The 15,557-nt window shown below is 42.6% G+C and overlaps 1 protein-coding gene across 1 annotated transcript in view; it reads right to left on the bottom strand.

Moving 5' to 3' along the window:
* The window catches only part of LOC128685841 (monocarboxylate transporter 14), a 106,322-nt gene that overhangs the window by 52,635 nt on the left and 38,130 nt on the right, over nt 1-15,557 (bottom strand). The window contains exon 3 of the mRNA XM_070079739.1: nt 11,108-11,251. Coding sequence (XP_069935840.1) covers nt 11,108-11,251 — 144 coding nt within the window. The remainder of the gene's footprint in view (nt 1-11,107; nt 11,252-15,557) is intronic.

Genomic DNA, 15,557 nt, shown 5'->3' with positions numbered 1-15,557 from the left:
TACCTGGTGTTATTATGTCTTGAAATAATCAGTGATCATTCTATGGTGTCCCATGGCTCACTTGGTAGCGCACTCAACTCACACACTGAGGTCTGGGGGGTCAATCCCTGGTATGGCTGGAAACATTAGGATGTGTTTCCATAAGACACCTGCTGTCCATGTTCACCCATCAGTAAAATGGGTACCTGGGTGTTAGTGGACTGGTGTAGGTCGCATTCTGGAACAAAACTGAACTAATTTTCCTGAAATGCTCTGCATAACAAGAGGTTTTCTATAGAGTAGTACAGTGGAACTTCGGTTTTCGTTTGCCCTGGTTTTTGTCAAATTCAGTTTTCGATGAATTTTTTCATCAAAATTTTGTCTCGGTTTTCGTTCATCACCTTGGTTTTTGTAGGTCCACCAAACCGAATGTGTCTGCCTTCCCGCACCCACACAAATCATCCCACTCATTCTGAGCCAGTCTGGCTTTGTTTCATTGAGTAAGGATTACCCTGTGCATTCATCTGAAAAATTTCATAGTAATCCATTGCTTTTGTGCTTGTTTATTGAGTGCGACTGCTATATAACCCACCATGGTGCCAAAGAAAGTTCTAAGTGCGAGCCCTTTGATAAAGAAGGTGAGAAACACGATAGAATTCAAGAAAGAACACGCAGCAAAGTACGAAAGTGGCGTACGTTTGGTTGATCTTGCCAGGATGTACGGGAAGTCCTCATCAACAATCAGTGCCTTCAGTGATTAAGGACATGTGTGCAAAGTGGAGTGAGTTGCAAAGTTTTGTGGAGAAATAGTGGAACCTCAAATATCGAACTTAATCAGTTTCAGGAGTTAGTTCTAAATTCAAAAAGTCTGAAAAGCGAAGCAATATTTCCCATAAGAAATAATGGAAATACAATTAATCCATTCCTGAAACCCAAAAATATTCACCAAAAAATACATTTTATAGAGATTAATTATAGTTTTACATACAACAAATATAGTGTTCAATTATGTATTAATAAATTTAAATAAACATATAAAATAACATTTTACTTACCTTTATTGAAGATTGGTGATGGCATCTGGAAGATAGGGAGGAAGAGAGAGGGAGCTGAGGTTAGTGTTTGGAAGGAGAATCTCCCTCCATGAGGACTTCAGGTTTCAAAGCCTTCTCTGGGGTTACTTCCCTTCTGTCTTTTAATGCCACTAGGACCAGCTTGAGAGTCACTGGACCCCTGTCTCACAAAATAACTGTCCACAGTCCTCTGTTTCTGGTGCCTCTTTAAGATTTCCCTAAAATGGGACATGGTTCTGTCACTGAACTTGTTGCAAGGATGGCTTGTTTCAGCTTACTCAGGGTGGTACTTCTCCACAAACATTTGGGCATTATTCCACTTCTGTATTATTTCCTTCTTCACATCTATGGTGTTTCTCACATTCTTTATCACAGGGGTACCACTAGCAAGTTTCATTGCTCCCATTATAGCTTATCTCACAGTCCCACAAGCACTAAACACAATGAATAATCGTAAAATGTTTGAATAAGAGCGCAGGTTAGTGTTCACTCAAGCATCAACAAAACCAGACTGGCTCACGGCGCCTGTGTGGGAACACAGACAGAGTGGGCTGCTGGACAGGTCCGGTACCCGGCGGTTTGAAAATAGGGGTGAGTTCGATAATAGGGACAAAGTTGGTTCAAAAAAAGGGTTCTATTTTCGAAGAGTTCGATAAGCGATACGTTCGAAATTTGAGGTTCCACTGTATCACCTTAACAAAGCTGTTGCAAGCTGTGTCTGCAACATGTTCAATGACAATGTCTTGTCCCATTTTAGGCAAATCTTAAAGAGACACCAGAAACAGACCTCTCTGGACAGATTTTTTTTGTGCAACAGGGGTCCAGTGCCAGTAAAAGACAAAGAAGGGAAGTAACCCCGGAGAGGGACTTGATACCTGAAGTCCTTATGGAGGGGGATATCCCTTCCAACCAGTAACCATTCCTCCTCCCTCTCCCCTCCTTACGTCTTCCATATACCAACAAGTCTTCAATAAAGGTAAAAGTGATATTAAATGTTCTTTTATCCATTTCATTAGTTCTTTATTTATTTCTCACTGCTTTCTGTATGTAAAACTATAGTTATTCTCTATAAAACGTAGTTTTTTTTAATACTTTTGGGTGTCTGGAATGGATTAATTGGATTTACATTATTTATGGTAAATATTGCTTTAGTTTTTCTTGAATTCAGTTTTCGTCAGACTTTCTGGAACGAATTAATGATGAAAACCTAGGTTCCACTGTATGTCACTGATGTCAGCTATGGTTTGTATACATGCAGGGCCAGCCTTAAGCCGACTGGACTGATTGTTCCCAATTGGGCCCTACGCCTAAGTGGGCCCCGCACTAGAGTGTAATTTACCAAGCTGCTGAAAGTTTGTAATGCACTAGAAGAGTTAGCAGAAAACACTGATGATGCTTAAGCAAAAAGTGATACTGAATCATTAGTCAGCCAAATTCTAAAAGACTTTGTAGGGAAAAAAGCAAGTAAAATAACTTTCTCCTAATAAAAAGCAATAATAATGAGGCTCATTTATAGTTCATGAATGTTAAGTGATTTTTAGAAGTTCAAAAAAGATTTTTTGTTTCCAGCAGTGCAGTTAAATTCTGATTTTTTTCCGAACAAAAATAGATTAATATTTTTAATAAATAATATCACGGTCACTAAAGCAAGTGGTATTGTGACTATGTAATTTTCAGAGGTGATATACAAATTTTGTTTGTTACTTGTTGGCTTACATGTATGCAATTTTATATTAAAATGTAGCTTACATCTGTTTGGTCTATTAACTCACATGCATTTTTTAAGCACACAGTTTGATTGTTTTCCATACATGGAGACCACAAAAACTGATCTCAATTGGGCCTCGCATCTCCTAAGGTCGACTCTCTGTCTCTGTGTACACGTACTTGTAGAAATAAGATATTATTATTATTACTGTTTGTGTCTGTCTTCCCTAAGTTTGGTGTCAGCCATCAGCAAGTGTTTTGTTGTCCCTCAAGTAAACTCTTCAGTGTTTACTGTGAACTGCTAGGTGTCTATTTTTATTCCACTTCCTCCATCCTCTGCTCCTTACATTATCCTGCTCATTCAATTTCCTCACTTTTTTTTTTTTTTTTTTTCAAATCTGCTTCTATTTTCTAACTTCCTGTTCCACAATATTCCTTTTCTGCTGTTCTCCATTTTCTTCTTGTTTTTTTTTATTTTTATTATCACACCGGCCGATTCCCACCAAGGCAGGGTGGCCCGAAAAAGAAAAACTTTCACCATCATTCACTCCATCACTGTCTTGCCAGAAGGGTGCTTTACACTACAGTTTTTAAACTGCAACATGGTGTGAGTAGTAGTAGGTTGGTAGACAGCAACCACCCAGGGAAGTACTACCGTCCTGCCAGATGACTGTGAAACAAAAACCTGTAACTGTTTTGCATGATGGTAGGATTGCTGGTTTTTTTTTCTGTCTCATAAACACGCTAAGATAACAGGGATATCTTGCTACTCCTACTTACACTTTGGTCACACTTCACAGACACGCACATGCATATACAGTGGACCCCCGCATAGCGAACTTAATCCGTGCAAGAGGGCTGGTCGTTATGCGAAATGTTCGCTATGCGAATTAATTTTCCCCATAAGAAATAATGGAAATAAAATTAATCCGTGCAAGACACCCAAAAGTATGAAAAAAAATTTTTTTTACCACAAAAAAATGTTAATTTTAGTACACACAAACTGAAAAAGGCATGCACAATTACATGACACTTACTTTTATTGAAGATCTGGTGATGATTGATGGGATGGGAGGAGGGGAGAGAGAGTGTTAGTGTTTAGAAGGGGAATCCCCTTCCATTAGGACTTGAGGTAGCAAGTCCTTTTCTGGGGTTACTTCCCTTCTTCTTTTAATGCCACTAGGACCAGCTTCAGAGTCACTGGACTTCTTTCGCACAACATATCTGTCCATAGTGGCCTGTACCTCTCGTTCCTTTATGATTTGTCTAAAGTGGTTCACAACAGTGTCATTGTAACAGTCACCAGCACGGCTTGCAATAGCTGTGTGAGGGTGATTTTCATCAAAAAAGGTTTGCACTTCAAGCCATTTTGCACACATTTCCTTAATCTTTGAAGTAGGCAATTCCTTCAATTTCTCTCTCCCCTCCTTTGAACCAGTTTCCCCAGGTCTGGCCTCTTGCTCTTGAAGTTGATCTATCAGCTCATCAGTGGTTAGTTCTTCATTGTCCTCCTCCACCAACTCTTCCACATCCTCCCCACTAACCTCCAACCCCAAGGACTTCCCCAATTCCACAATTGATTCCTCAACTGGTATACTACTCCTCTCAGGGTTAGCCTCAAACCCTTCAAAATCCCTTTTGTCTACACATTCTGGCCACAGTTTCTTCCAAGCAGAGTTCAAGGTTCTCTTAGTCACTCCCTCCCAAGCCTTACCTATAAGGTTTACACAACTGAGGATATTAAAGTGATCCTTCCAAAACTCTTTTAGAGTCAATCCAGTGTCTGTGGTCACTTCAAAGCACTTTTGAAACAGAGCTTTTGTGTACAGTTTCTTGAAGTTGGAAATGACCTGCTGGTCCATGGGCTGCAGGAGAGGAGTGGTATTAGGAGGCAAAAACTTCACCTTAATGAAGCTCATGTCCCCATAAAGTCGCTCTGCCACGTCTGTAGGATGACCAGGGGCATTGTCTAACACCAGGAGGCACTTAAGGTCTAATTTCTTTTCAGTTAGGTAATCTTTCACATTGGGGGCAAATGCATGGTGTAACCAGTTATAGAAAAATTCCCTAGTGACCCATGCCTTACTGTTTGCCCTCCACAGCACACACAAATTATCCTTGAGGACATTCTTTTGCCTGAACGCTCTGGGAGTTTCAGAGTGATACACTAATAAAGGCTTAACTTTGCAATCACCACTAGCATTGGCACACATCAACAAAGTAAGCCTGTCTTTCATAGGCTTATGTCCTGGGAGTGCCTTTTCCTCCTGAGTAATGTAGGTCCTGCTTGGCATTTTCTTCCAGAACAGGCCTGTTTCATCACAATTAAACACTTGTTCAGGTTCCAGTCCTTCAGTTTCTATGTACTCCTTGAATTCATGCACATATTTTTCAGCCGCTTTGTGGTCCGAACTGGCAGCCTCACCATGCCGTATCACACTATGGATGCCACTACGCTTCTTAAATCTCTCAAACCAACCTTTGCTGGCCTTAAATTCACTCACATCATCACTAGTTGCAGGCATTTTTTTAATTAAATCGTCATGCAACTTCCTAGCCTTTTCACATATGATCGCTTGAGAGACGCTATCTCCTGCTAGCTGTTTTTCATTTATCCACACCAATAAGAGTCTCTCAACATCTTCCATCACTTGCGATCTTTGTTTCGAAAACACAGTTAAACCTTTGGCAACAACAGCTTCCTTGATTGCCGTTTTCTTGCCCACAATAGAAGCGATGGTTGATTTTGGTTTCTTGTACAACCTGACCAGGTCGGTGATACGTACTCCACTTTCATACTTATCAATGATCTCTTTCTTAATTTCAATGGGTATTCTTACCCTTTGAGGTGTAGGGTTGGCACTAGAAGCTTTCTTGGGGCCCATGGTCACTTATTTTCCACAAACAGCACCGAAAACACTGTAATAATACGAAATATTCCGAGTGTATGCTTGAATGTTACCGCGGAGGCTGGCTGGTAAACAATGGGACGGGCGGCACATATGAGGCTGGCTGAGGGCGCACATTGGACGCGTCTCGGACGAAGGTCGCTGAGCGGGTTTTTGTCCACTATGCGGGGCAAAATTTTAGCGAACAAAGCGTTCGCTATGCGGATTGTTCGCTATGCAAGGCGTTCGCTATGCGGGGGTCCACTGTATATATATACATACATCTAGGTTTTTCTCCTTTTTCTAAATAGCTCTTGTTCTTTTTTATTTCTTCTATTGTCCATGGGGAAGTGGAAAAGAATCTTTCCTCCGTAAGCCATGCGTGTCGTATGAGGCGACTAAAATGCCGGGAGCAATGGGCTAGTAACCCCTTCTCCTGTATACAATTACTAAAAAAGAGAAGAAGAAAAACTTTCTTCTTGTATGTTTTGTAAACTCTTCTTCACTTCTGCTCTGAGATTTTAAACTTAGAAACTGAGACTTTCTCTTGGAGTAACAGTGTCTGCTGTGACAGTACCAGTGTCTGCTGTGACAGTACCAGTGTCTGCTGTGACAGTACCAGTGTCTGCTGTGACAGTACCAGTGTCTGCTGTGACAGTACCAGTGTCTGGTGTGATAGTACCAGTGTCTGGGATGAGAGTACCAGTATCTGGTATTACAGTACCAGTGTCTGGTGTGATAGTACCAGTGTCTGGTGTGACAGTAACAGTGGTGTGACAGTACCAGTGTCTGGTGTGACAGTAAGTGGTGTGACAGTACCAGTGTCTGGTGTGACAGTACCAGTGTCTGGTGTGACAGTCCCAGTGTCTGGTGTGACAGTTGCAGTGTCCAGTGTGACAGTGGTGTGACAGTAACAGTATCTGGTGTGACAGTAACAGTGGTGTGACAGTACCAGTATCTGGTGTGACAGTAAAAGTGGTGTGACAGTACCAGTGTCTGGTGTGACAGTAACAGTGGTGTGACAGTGCCAGTATCTGGTGTGACAGTAACAGTAGTGTGACAGTACCAGTGTCTGGTGTGACAGTAACAGTGGTGTGACAGTAACAGTGTCTGGTGTGACAGTGTCTGGTGTTACAGTAACAGTGGTGTGACAGTACCAGTGTTTGTACAAAAGACTTCAATTTATAATTTTGACTTGAAAAACACTTATTGTACAGACAAAGATTTCCCTAAATAAATTTTTCTATTTTTGGAGTCCACCTCTTAGACTCACCCCATCCATAGTCCACCTCTTAGACTCACCCTGTCCATAGTCCGCCTCTTAGACTCACCCCGTCCATTCTTCTATTTTGTTAGTGTGTCTCTGTAAATAGTCCAAGTTAGACCAAAACATCGTCCTAAGCTCCTGTCTCCCATGTGTGGGTTATTTGTGTACAAATGTTGAATATAGCGCTATGAATGACTCCTTGTTAAGGCTAGTGAATGCTGCCATTAAGTTTGCCAGTGTCACATTTACTGCAGTGGCTTCCTGAGGTTATCTTGCATGGAAGTTTTTACCCTCTGACCCCCCAAGTTTGTACTCTGTTTCTGGTCATCTCTGAGCTTCCCCAGTTTTCAAAACTTTGCATTTACTGAGGTTAAATATAATAAGGTGGGAAAGGCTGGAGGCAGGGGGTAAAGGTTTTTCTGTGCAAGGGGCTTGGACATCCAGCAAGTGTGTGTGAGCGTGTTAGATAGGAGTGGAAACAAGTGTTTTTTTATGACTTGATGTGCTGTTGGAGTGTGAGCAATGTAACATTTATGAAGGGATTCCGGGAAACCAGTTAGCTAGACTTGAGTCCTAGAGGGGTGTTTATATGTTGTTGTTTTGAAGGGTAGCATCGGCCTGCCTCTGGCAAGACAGTGATGGAGTGAGTGAGTGATGATAAAAATGTTTCTTCTTTTCTTCTTTTTTGGATCACTCTGCCTCAGTGGGAGACGGCTGATGCATTAATAAAAAATCTAACAGCCACTTGTCAGGCTAATTATGCAGGTTGTCCAGATACATTTGTAGATTTTCCATTTTTTTTTCTGTTTATATTCTAATTATTGGGTTTATATCATCTACAGACATTGACCCTTGTCACACCTGAGGGACAAAACATCTCAGCAATCTTGCCAGAGTACAAAAATTTTAACAGACTTCCATTTCACTCAATGAGAAATGGATCGTACCCTCCCTCCCTATGGTGGCTGACTTCTATATGCATACTAATTTGTTAATAAAAATAAGGTACACAAAAATAGTCTAGCATATACAAGGACACACACACACACAGGAGGGTCAGGGGAGACATGATAACGACATATAAAATACTGCGCAGAATAGACAAGGTGGACAAAGACGGGATGTTCCAGCGAGGGGACACAGAAACAAGAGGTCACAATTGGAAGTTGAAGACTCAGATGAATCAAAGGGATGTTAGGAAGTATTTCTTCAGTCATAGAGTTGTCAGGCCGAGGAATAGCCTAGAAAGTGATGTTGTGGAGTCGGGAACCATACATAGTTTTAAGGCGAGGTATGATAAAGCTCATGGAGCAGGGAGAGGGAGGACCTAGTAGCAATCAGTGAAGAGGCGGGACCAGGAGCTATGACTCGACCCCTGCAACCACAAATAGGTGAGTACACACACACACACACACACACACACACACACACACACACACACACACACACACACACACACACACACACATGCACACACACACACACACACACACACACACACACACACACACACACACACACACACACACACACACACGGAAGGCAAATCCTGTGTCACAAACCTTCTGGAGTTTTATGATAAAATAACAGAAGTAAGACAAGAGAGAGAGGGGTGGGTTGATTGCATCTTCTTGGACTGCAAGAAGGCCTTTGACACAGTTCCTCACAAGAGATTAGTGCAGAAGCTAGAGCATCAGGCGCATATAACAGGAAGGGCACTGCAATGGATCAGAGAATACCTGACAGGGAGGCAACAACGAGTCATGGTACGTAATGATGTATCACAGTGGGCACCTGTGACGAGCGGGGTCCCACAGGGGTCGGTCCTAGGACCAGTGCTATTTTTGGTATATGTGAACGACATGACGGAAGGGTTAGACTCAGAAGTGTCCCTGTTTGCAGATGATGTGAAGTTAATGAGGAGAATTAAATCTGATGAGGACCAGGCAGGACTTCAAAGAGACCTGGACAGACTGGACACCTGGTCCAGCAAATGGCTTCTCGAATTTAATCCTGCCAAATGCAAAGTCATGAAGATAGGGGAAGGGTACAGAAGACCACAGACAGAGTATAGGCTAGGTGGCCAAAGACTGCAAACCTCACTCAAGGAGAAAGATCTTGGGGTGAGTATAACACCGAGCATGTCTCCGGAAGCACACATCAATCAGATAACTGCTGCAGCATATGGGCGCCTGGCAAACCTGAGAACAGCATTCCGACACCTTAGTAAGGAATCATTCAAGACACTGTACACCGTGTATGTCAGGCCCATACTGGAGTATGCAGCACCTGTTTGGAACCCGCACTTGATAAAGCACGTCAAGAAACTAGAGAAAGTACAAAGGTTTGCAACAAGGTTAGTTCCAGAGCTAAGGGGAATGTCCTATGAAGAAAGATTAAGGGAAATCGGCCTGATGACACTGGAGGACAGGAGGGTCAGGGGAGACATGATAACGACATATAAAATACTGCGTGGAATAGACAAGGTGGACAAGGACAGGATGTTCCAGGGAGGGGACACAGAAACAAGAGGCCACAATTGGAAGTTGAAGACACAAATGAGTCAGAGAGATAGTAGGAAGTATTTCTTCAGTCATAGAGTTGTAAGGCAGTGGAATAGCCTAGAAAATGACATAGTGGAGGCAGGAACCATACACAGTTTTAAGACGAGGTTTGATAAAGCTCATGGAGCGGGGAGAGAGAGGGTCTAGTAGCAACCGGTGAAGAGGCGGGGCCAGGAGCTAGGACTCGACCCCTGCAACCACAAATAGGTGAGTACAAATAGGTGAGTACACACTGCAAGAAGGCTTTCGACACAGTTCCTCACAAGAGGTTACTGCAAAAGCTAGAGGACCAGGCACACATAACAGGAAAGGCACTGCAATGGATCAGAGAATATCTGACAGGGAGGCAACAACGAGTCATGGTACGCGACGAGGTGTCAGAGTGGGCGCCTGTGACAAGCGGGGTTCCACAGGGGTCAGTCCTAGGACCTGTGCTGTTCTTGGTATACGTGAACGACATAACGGAAGGGATAGACTCAGAAGTGTCCTTGTTTGCAGACGATGTGAAGTTAATGAGAAGAATCGAATCGGACGAGGATCAGGCAGGACTACAAAGAGATCTGGACAGGCTACAAGCCTGGTCCAGCAACTGGCTCCTTGAATTTAACCCTGCCAAATGCAAAGTCATGAAGATTGGGGAAGGGCAAAGAAGACCGCAGACACAATATAGTTTAGATGGCCAAAGACTGCAAACCTCACTCAAGGAAAAAGATCTGAGGGTGAGTATAACACCGAGCATATCTCCTGAGGCGCACATCAATCAGATAACTGCTGCAGCATACGGGCGCCTGGCAAACCTACGGATAGCGTCCCGATACCTCAGTAAGGATTCGTTTAAGACTCTGTACACCATCTACGTCAGGCCCATACTGGAGTATGCAGCACCCGTTTGGAATCCACACCTAGTCAAGCACGTCAAGAAATTAGAGAAAGTGCAAAGGTTTGCAACAAGACTAGTCCCAGAGCTACGGGGATTGTCCTATGAAGAAAGGTTGAGGGAAATCGGCCTGACGACACTGGAGGCCAGGAGGGTCAGGGGAGACATGATAACGACATATAAAATACTGCGCGGAATAGACGAGGTGGACAAAGACGGGATGTTCCAGAGATGGGACACAGACACAAGAGGTCACAATTGGAAGTTGAAGACTCAGATGAATCAAAGGGATGTTAGGAAGTATTTCTTCAGTCATAGAGTAGTCAGGCCATGGAATAGCCTAGAAAGTGATGTGGTGGAGGCAGGAACCATACATAGTTTTAAGGCGAGGTATGATAGAGCTCATGGGGCAGGGAGAGAGAGGACCAAGTAGCAATCAGTGAAGAGGCGGGGCCAGGAGCTGTGACTCGACCCCTGCAACCACAAATAGGTGAGTACAAATAGGTGAGTACACACACGCACACACACACACACACACGCACGCACGCACGTACGCACGCACGCGCACGCACGCACGCGCACGCACGCACACACACACACGCATGCGCATGCATACGCACGCACGCACGCACGCACGCACGCACACACACACACACACACACACACACACGCACTGCTGGAAACACTGCAAATAATACAGTACGTAAACCCCTCACAATTTCTGCTGTAAACTGAAGGAAACTACAACTCACCGCCCATAACACCGAAGGTAAACTGAAGGAAGTAAATACTTGTAGCAAAGGAGGAGATACCGAAGGCCACCGAGGATATGACCGCCCCCAGGATGCACACCGTGCGGAAACCATATGCATTGGCCAGGGCCGACACGAAGGGACCTGCAAATAATAATAATAATAATAATAATAATAATAATAATAATAATAATAATAATAATAATAATAATAATAATAATTTTTATTTCTACAAGTACATGTACAAAGTATACAGACCATAGTTGACATCACTGATATAATACAATATAACAAGTCACTTGTTATGCAGAACAATTCTGACAATAGTGAGTAACAGAGAGAATATGGAAACTGTAACCATGGTGCTGAGTTTGTCACAACACTTACAATAGCATGATTTTACAAGTCTCTAAATATATGATGACATTACACTGACAGTGCATGAGATGGTGTTATAATGATTCTGTAGAAGTAACTGTTATAATGATCCTGTAATATAAAATACATAACATAATGAGCTTATAACATAAAATGCGTAATATAATGATTGTATAACAAAGTTGGTAAAATAATGACCAGAAGCATCAGAAAATGCATGAACTAGCCATTAGAGCATTATATTATAGAATACAATGTCATTATAGAATACAGTGTGTATAATAGGATACAGTGTGTCATAATAGGATACCTGAAGTTTACCTGGAGAGGGTTTCGGGGGTCATCGCCCCCACGGCCCGGCCTGAGACCAGGCCTCATGGTGGATCAGGGTCTGATCAACCAGGCTGTTATTGCTGGCTGCACGCAAGCTGACGTACGAACCACAACCCGGTTGGTCAGGTACTGACTTTAGGTGCCTGTCCAGTGCCTTCTTGAAGACAGTCAGAGGTCTATTGGTAATTCCCCTTATGTATGCTGGGAGGCAGTTGAGCAGTCTTGGGCCCCAGACACTTATTGTGTTGTCTCTCAGTGCACTCGTGGCGCCCCTGCTTTTCATCGGGGGAATGTTGCATCTCCTGCCGAGTCTTTTGCTTTCATATGGAGTGATTTTCGTGTGCAAGTTCGGTACCAATCCCTCCAGGACCTTCCAAGTGTATATTATCATGTATCTCTCTCGCCTGCGTTCCAGGGAATACAGATCAAGGACCTTCAACCATTCTCAGTAGTTTAGGTGCCTTATCATACATATATATACATATATGTATATATATCATACATATATGTGCCATGAAAGTTGATGTACATTCTCCAGGTCTGCAATATTGCCAGCCTTGAAGGAGGCCGTTAGTGTACAGCAGTATTCCAGCGGATACAGTGGGTGTAATTATATGATACAGTGTCATTATAGGATACAGTGTGTGTCATTATAAGATACAGTGGGTGTTGTTATAAGATACAGTGGGTGTTGTTATAAGATACAGTGGGTGTCATTATATGATGTAGTGGGATTCATTATAGGATACTGTCTGTCATAGGATACAGTGTGTGTCATAGGATACAATTGGTGTCATTATAGGATACAGTGAGTGTTGTTAAAAATTATAATGTAACTTCAAAATGTTAATTACAGTGAGTACAGTGATTTTTTTAGGGGTGACAATAAAGTACAAAAATTGTGAAAGATAGTACAGTACACTACAAAATAATTGTCTGAAGATTACTTTTGTGTGTGTGAGGGTGGGAGGGTTTATTGCCTGGCAAATGTAATTCAGATTAATAAAATGTAATTGGTATATATAAAATGTAGTGTATAATGAAATGTAGTGAAGATATAAAATTAATTATAAGTGAAATCAAATCAAATGTAAAAAAAATGTAATTAATATGATCAAAATAATATAATAATACATAAACAGTTATAAATGAAATATAATCACAAGTGGTAATAATACAGAAAATCTCTGGTTTATGTGTCAGTATTACAATGTAACAAAGATGAGTACAATAGTACACTATTACCTCACTTGTACATGCTCATATAATATTCAAGAATCTGTAAAATGTATTCTTCAGTGACCCAAAAACGAAGCAATTTCACCATCATTCACACTGTCACTATCTTAAGAGGTGTGCAGATGTCACTCTAAACAGCAAATATCTCGAACCCCTCCTTTATAGTGTAATTTCCGCCTCCAGGACTCGAGTCCGTCTAGGTGGTTTTCCCCTGAATTCTTTCACAAAATATTACCCTTCTCACACTCCGACAGCTTGTCATATCCCCAAAACCATCTGTCTCTACTCATATCTAACACACTCATGCATGCTTGCTGCATGTCTAAGCCCCTTGCACACATCTTTCTTAGGACGACCCCTACCTCTTAATATTGATTTATACACCCTCTAAGTCATCCTAATTTGCACCATTCTCTCTGTATGACCAAACCACCTCAACAACCCCTCTTCAGTCTTCTGGATAGCTCCACACCTCCTAATTTCCAAACTACAAATTCTCTGCATAGTATTTGCACTGCATATTGCCCTTAGACACAACATCTCCACTGCCTCCAGCCTTTTCCTTGTTGCAGCATTTACAACCCAAGCTTCACACTCATATAAGAGTGTTGGTATCACTATACTCTCATACATTCCCTTCTTTGCCTCCATGGATAATATTTTTTTTGTGTCCACAGATACCTCAACACACCACTTATCTTTTTCCCTTCATCAGTTCTATGATTTATCTCGTCTTTCAAAAACCCATCTGCTGACAACTGAACATTTCTGGCTTTGTGACTCAACTTCCTGTTTTCCTGGGTCCTTTGCCTTCTATACTTTTCCCATGCTCCTTGACACTTGATTTTATCATCTCCACACCTCTGGGTAAACCATGGTGGGGGTGTACTCACCTAATTGTGGTTGCGGGGGTCGAATCATAGTTTCTGGCCCCGCCTTTTCACTGGTCGTTACTGGGTCACTCAAACCCTGCTCCATAAGCTTTATCATACCTCTTCTTAAAGCTATGTATGGGTTCTGCCTCCATCACCTCCCTTTCCAGACTATTCCACTTCCTGATAACTCTGAAGAAATACTTCCTAATGCCCATGTGGCTCATCTGAGTCTTCCACTTCCAATTGTGACCCCTTGTTGCTGTGTCCCATCTCTAGAACATCCTGTCCTTGTCCATCCTGTCGATTCCTCTCAGTATTTTCTATGTTGTTATCATGTCCCCCCTATCTCTCCTGTCCTCCAGTGTCATCAGGTCGATTTTCCTTAACCTCTCTAAGTAAGACATGCCCCTTAACTCTGGGACTAGTCTTGCTGCAAACCTTTGCACTTTCTCTAATTTCTTGATGTGCTTGGCCAGGTGTGGGTTCCAAACTGGTGTTGCATACTCCAATATAGGCCTGATATACACAGTGTACAGAGTCCTGAATGATTCCTTCTGAGATGCCGGAATGCTATTCTTAGGGTTGCTAGTCGCCCGTATGCCGCAGCAGTTGTCTGGTTGATGTGCGCCTGAGGAGATGTGTTCGGTGTCATACAAATGCCAAGATACTTTTCCTTGAGTGAGGTTTGTAGTCTCTGGTTCCCAAGACTGTATTCTGTATGTGGTCTTCCTTGACCTTCCCCAATCTTCATGACTTTGCACTTGGTGGGGTTGAACTCCAGAAGCCATTTGCTGAACCAGGTCTGTAGCCTGTGCAGATCCCTTTAGTTCTGTCTGGTCCTTCTCAGATTGAATTCTCTTTATTTACTTGACATCGTCTGCAAACAGAGACACTTCCGAGTCTATTCCTTCTGTCATGTCATTCACAGATACCAGAAACAGCACCAGCCCTAGGACTGACCCCTGTGGAACCCCACTTGTCATAGGTGCCCACTCCGATCACTCGTCACGTACCATGACTCGCTGTTGTCTTCCTGACAAGTATTGTTTGATCAATTGCAGTGCCTTCCCTGTTATACCTGCCTGGTCCTCCAGCTTTTGTACTAACCTCTTGTGCAGAACTATGCCAAAAGCCTTCTTACAGTCCAAGAAAATGCAGTCTTTCCACTCCCCTCTCTTTCTCTCTTGTCTTATTGCTGTCATCTTGTCATAGAACTCCAGTAGATTTGTGACAAAGGATTTCCCGTCCCTGAATCCATGCTGGGTGTCGTTGATAAGATCATTCCTTTCTAGGTGCTCCACCACTCTTCTCCTGATAATCATCTACATGACTTTGCATATTATACATGTCAGTGACACTGGTCTGTAGTTCAGTGCTTCGTGTCTGTCTCCTTTTTTAAAAACAATATGATGTTCAATGAGGACAAATTCCAACTACTCCGTTATGGAAAACTGGAGGAGATAATAACTAGAACAGAGTATACTACAGACTCTGGCCATACAATAGAGCAGAAAAATAATGTAAGGAACCTGGGAGTAGTAATGTCTGAGGATCTCACTTTCAAGGATCACAACAGTGCCACGATCACAAGTGCAAAGAAAATGATAGGATGGATAATGAGAACG

The sequence above is a fragment of the Cherax quadricarinatus genome, unplaced genomic scaffold (assembly GCF_038502225.1).
Source record: "Cherax quadricarinatus isolate ZL_2023a unplaced genomic scaffold, ASM3850222v1 Contig12, whole genome shotgun sequence".
In the NCBI taxonomy this organism is placed as follows: Eukaryota; Metazoa; Arthropoda; class Malacostraca; order Decapoda; family Parastacidae; genus Cherax; species Cherax quadricarinatus.
This window is presented reverse-complemented; position numbering and strand designations above follow the sequence as displayed.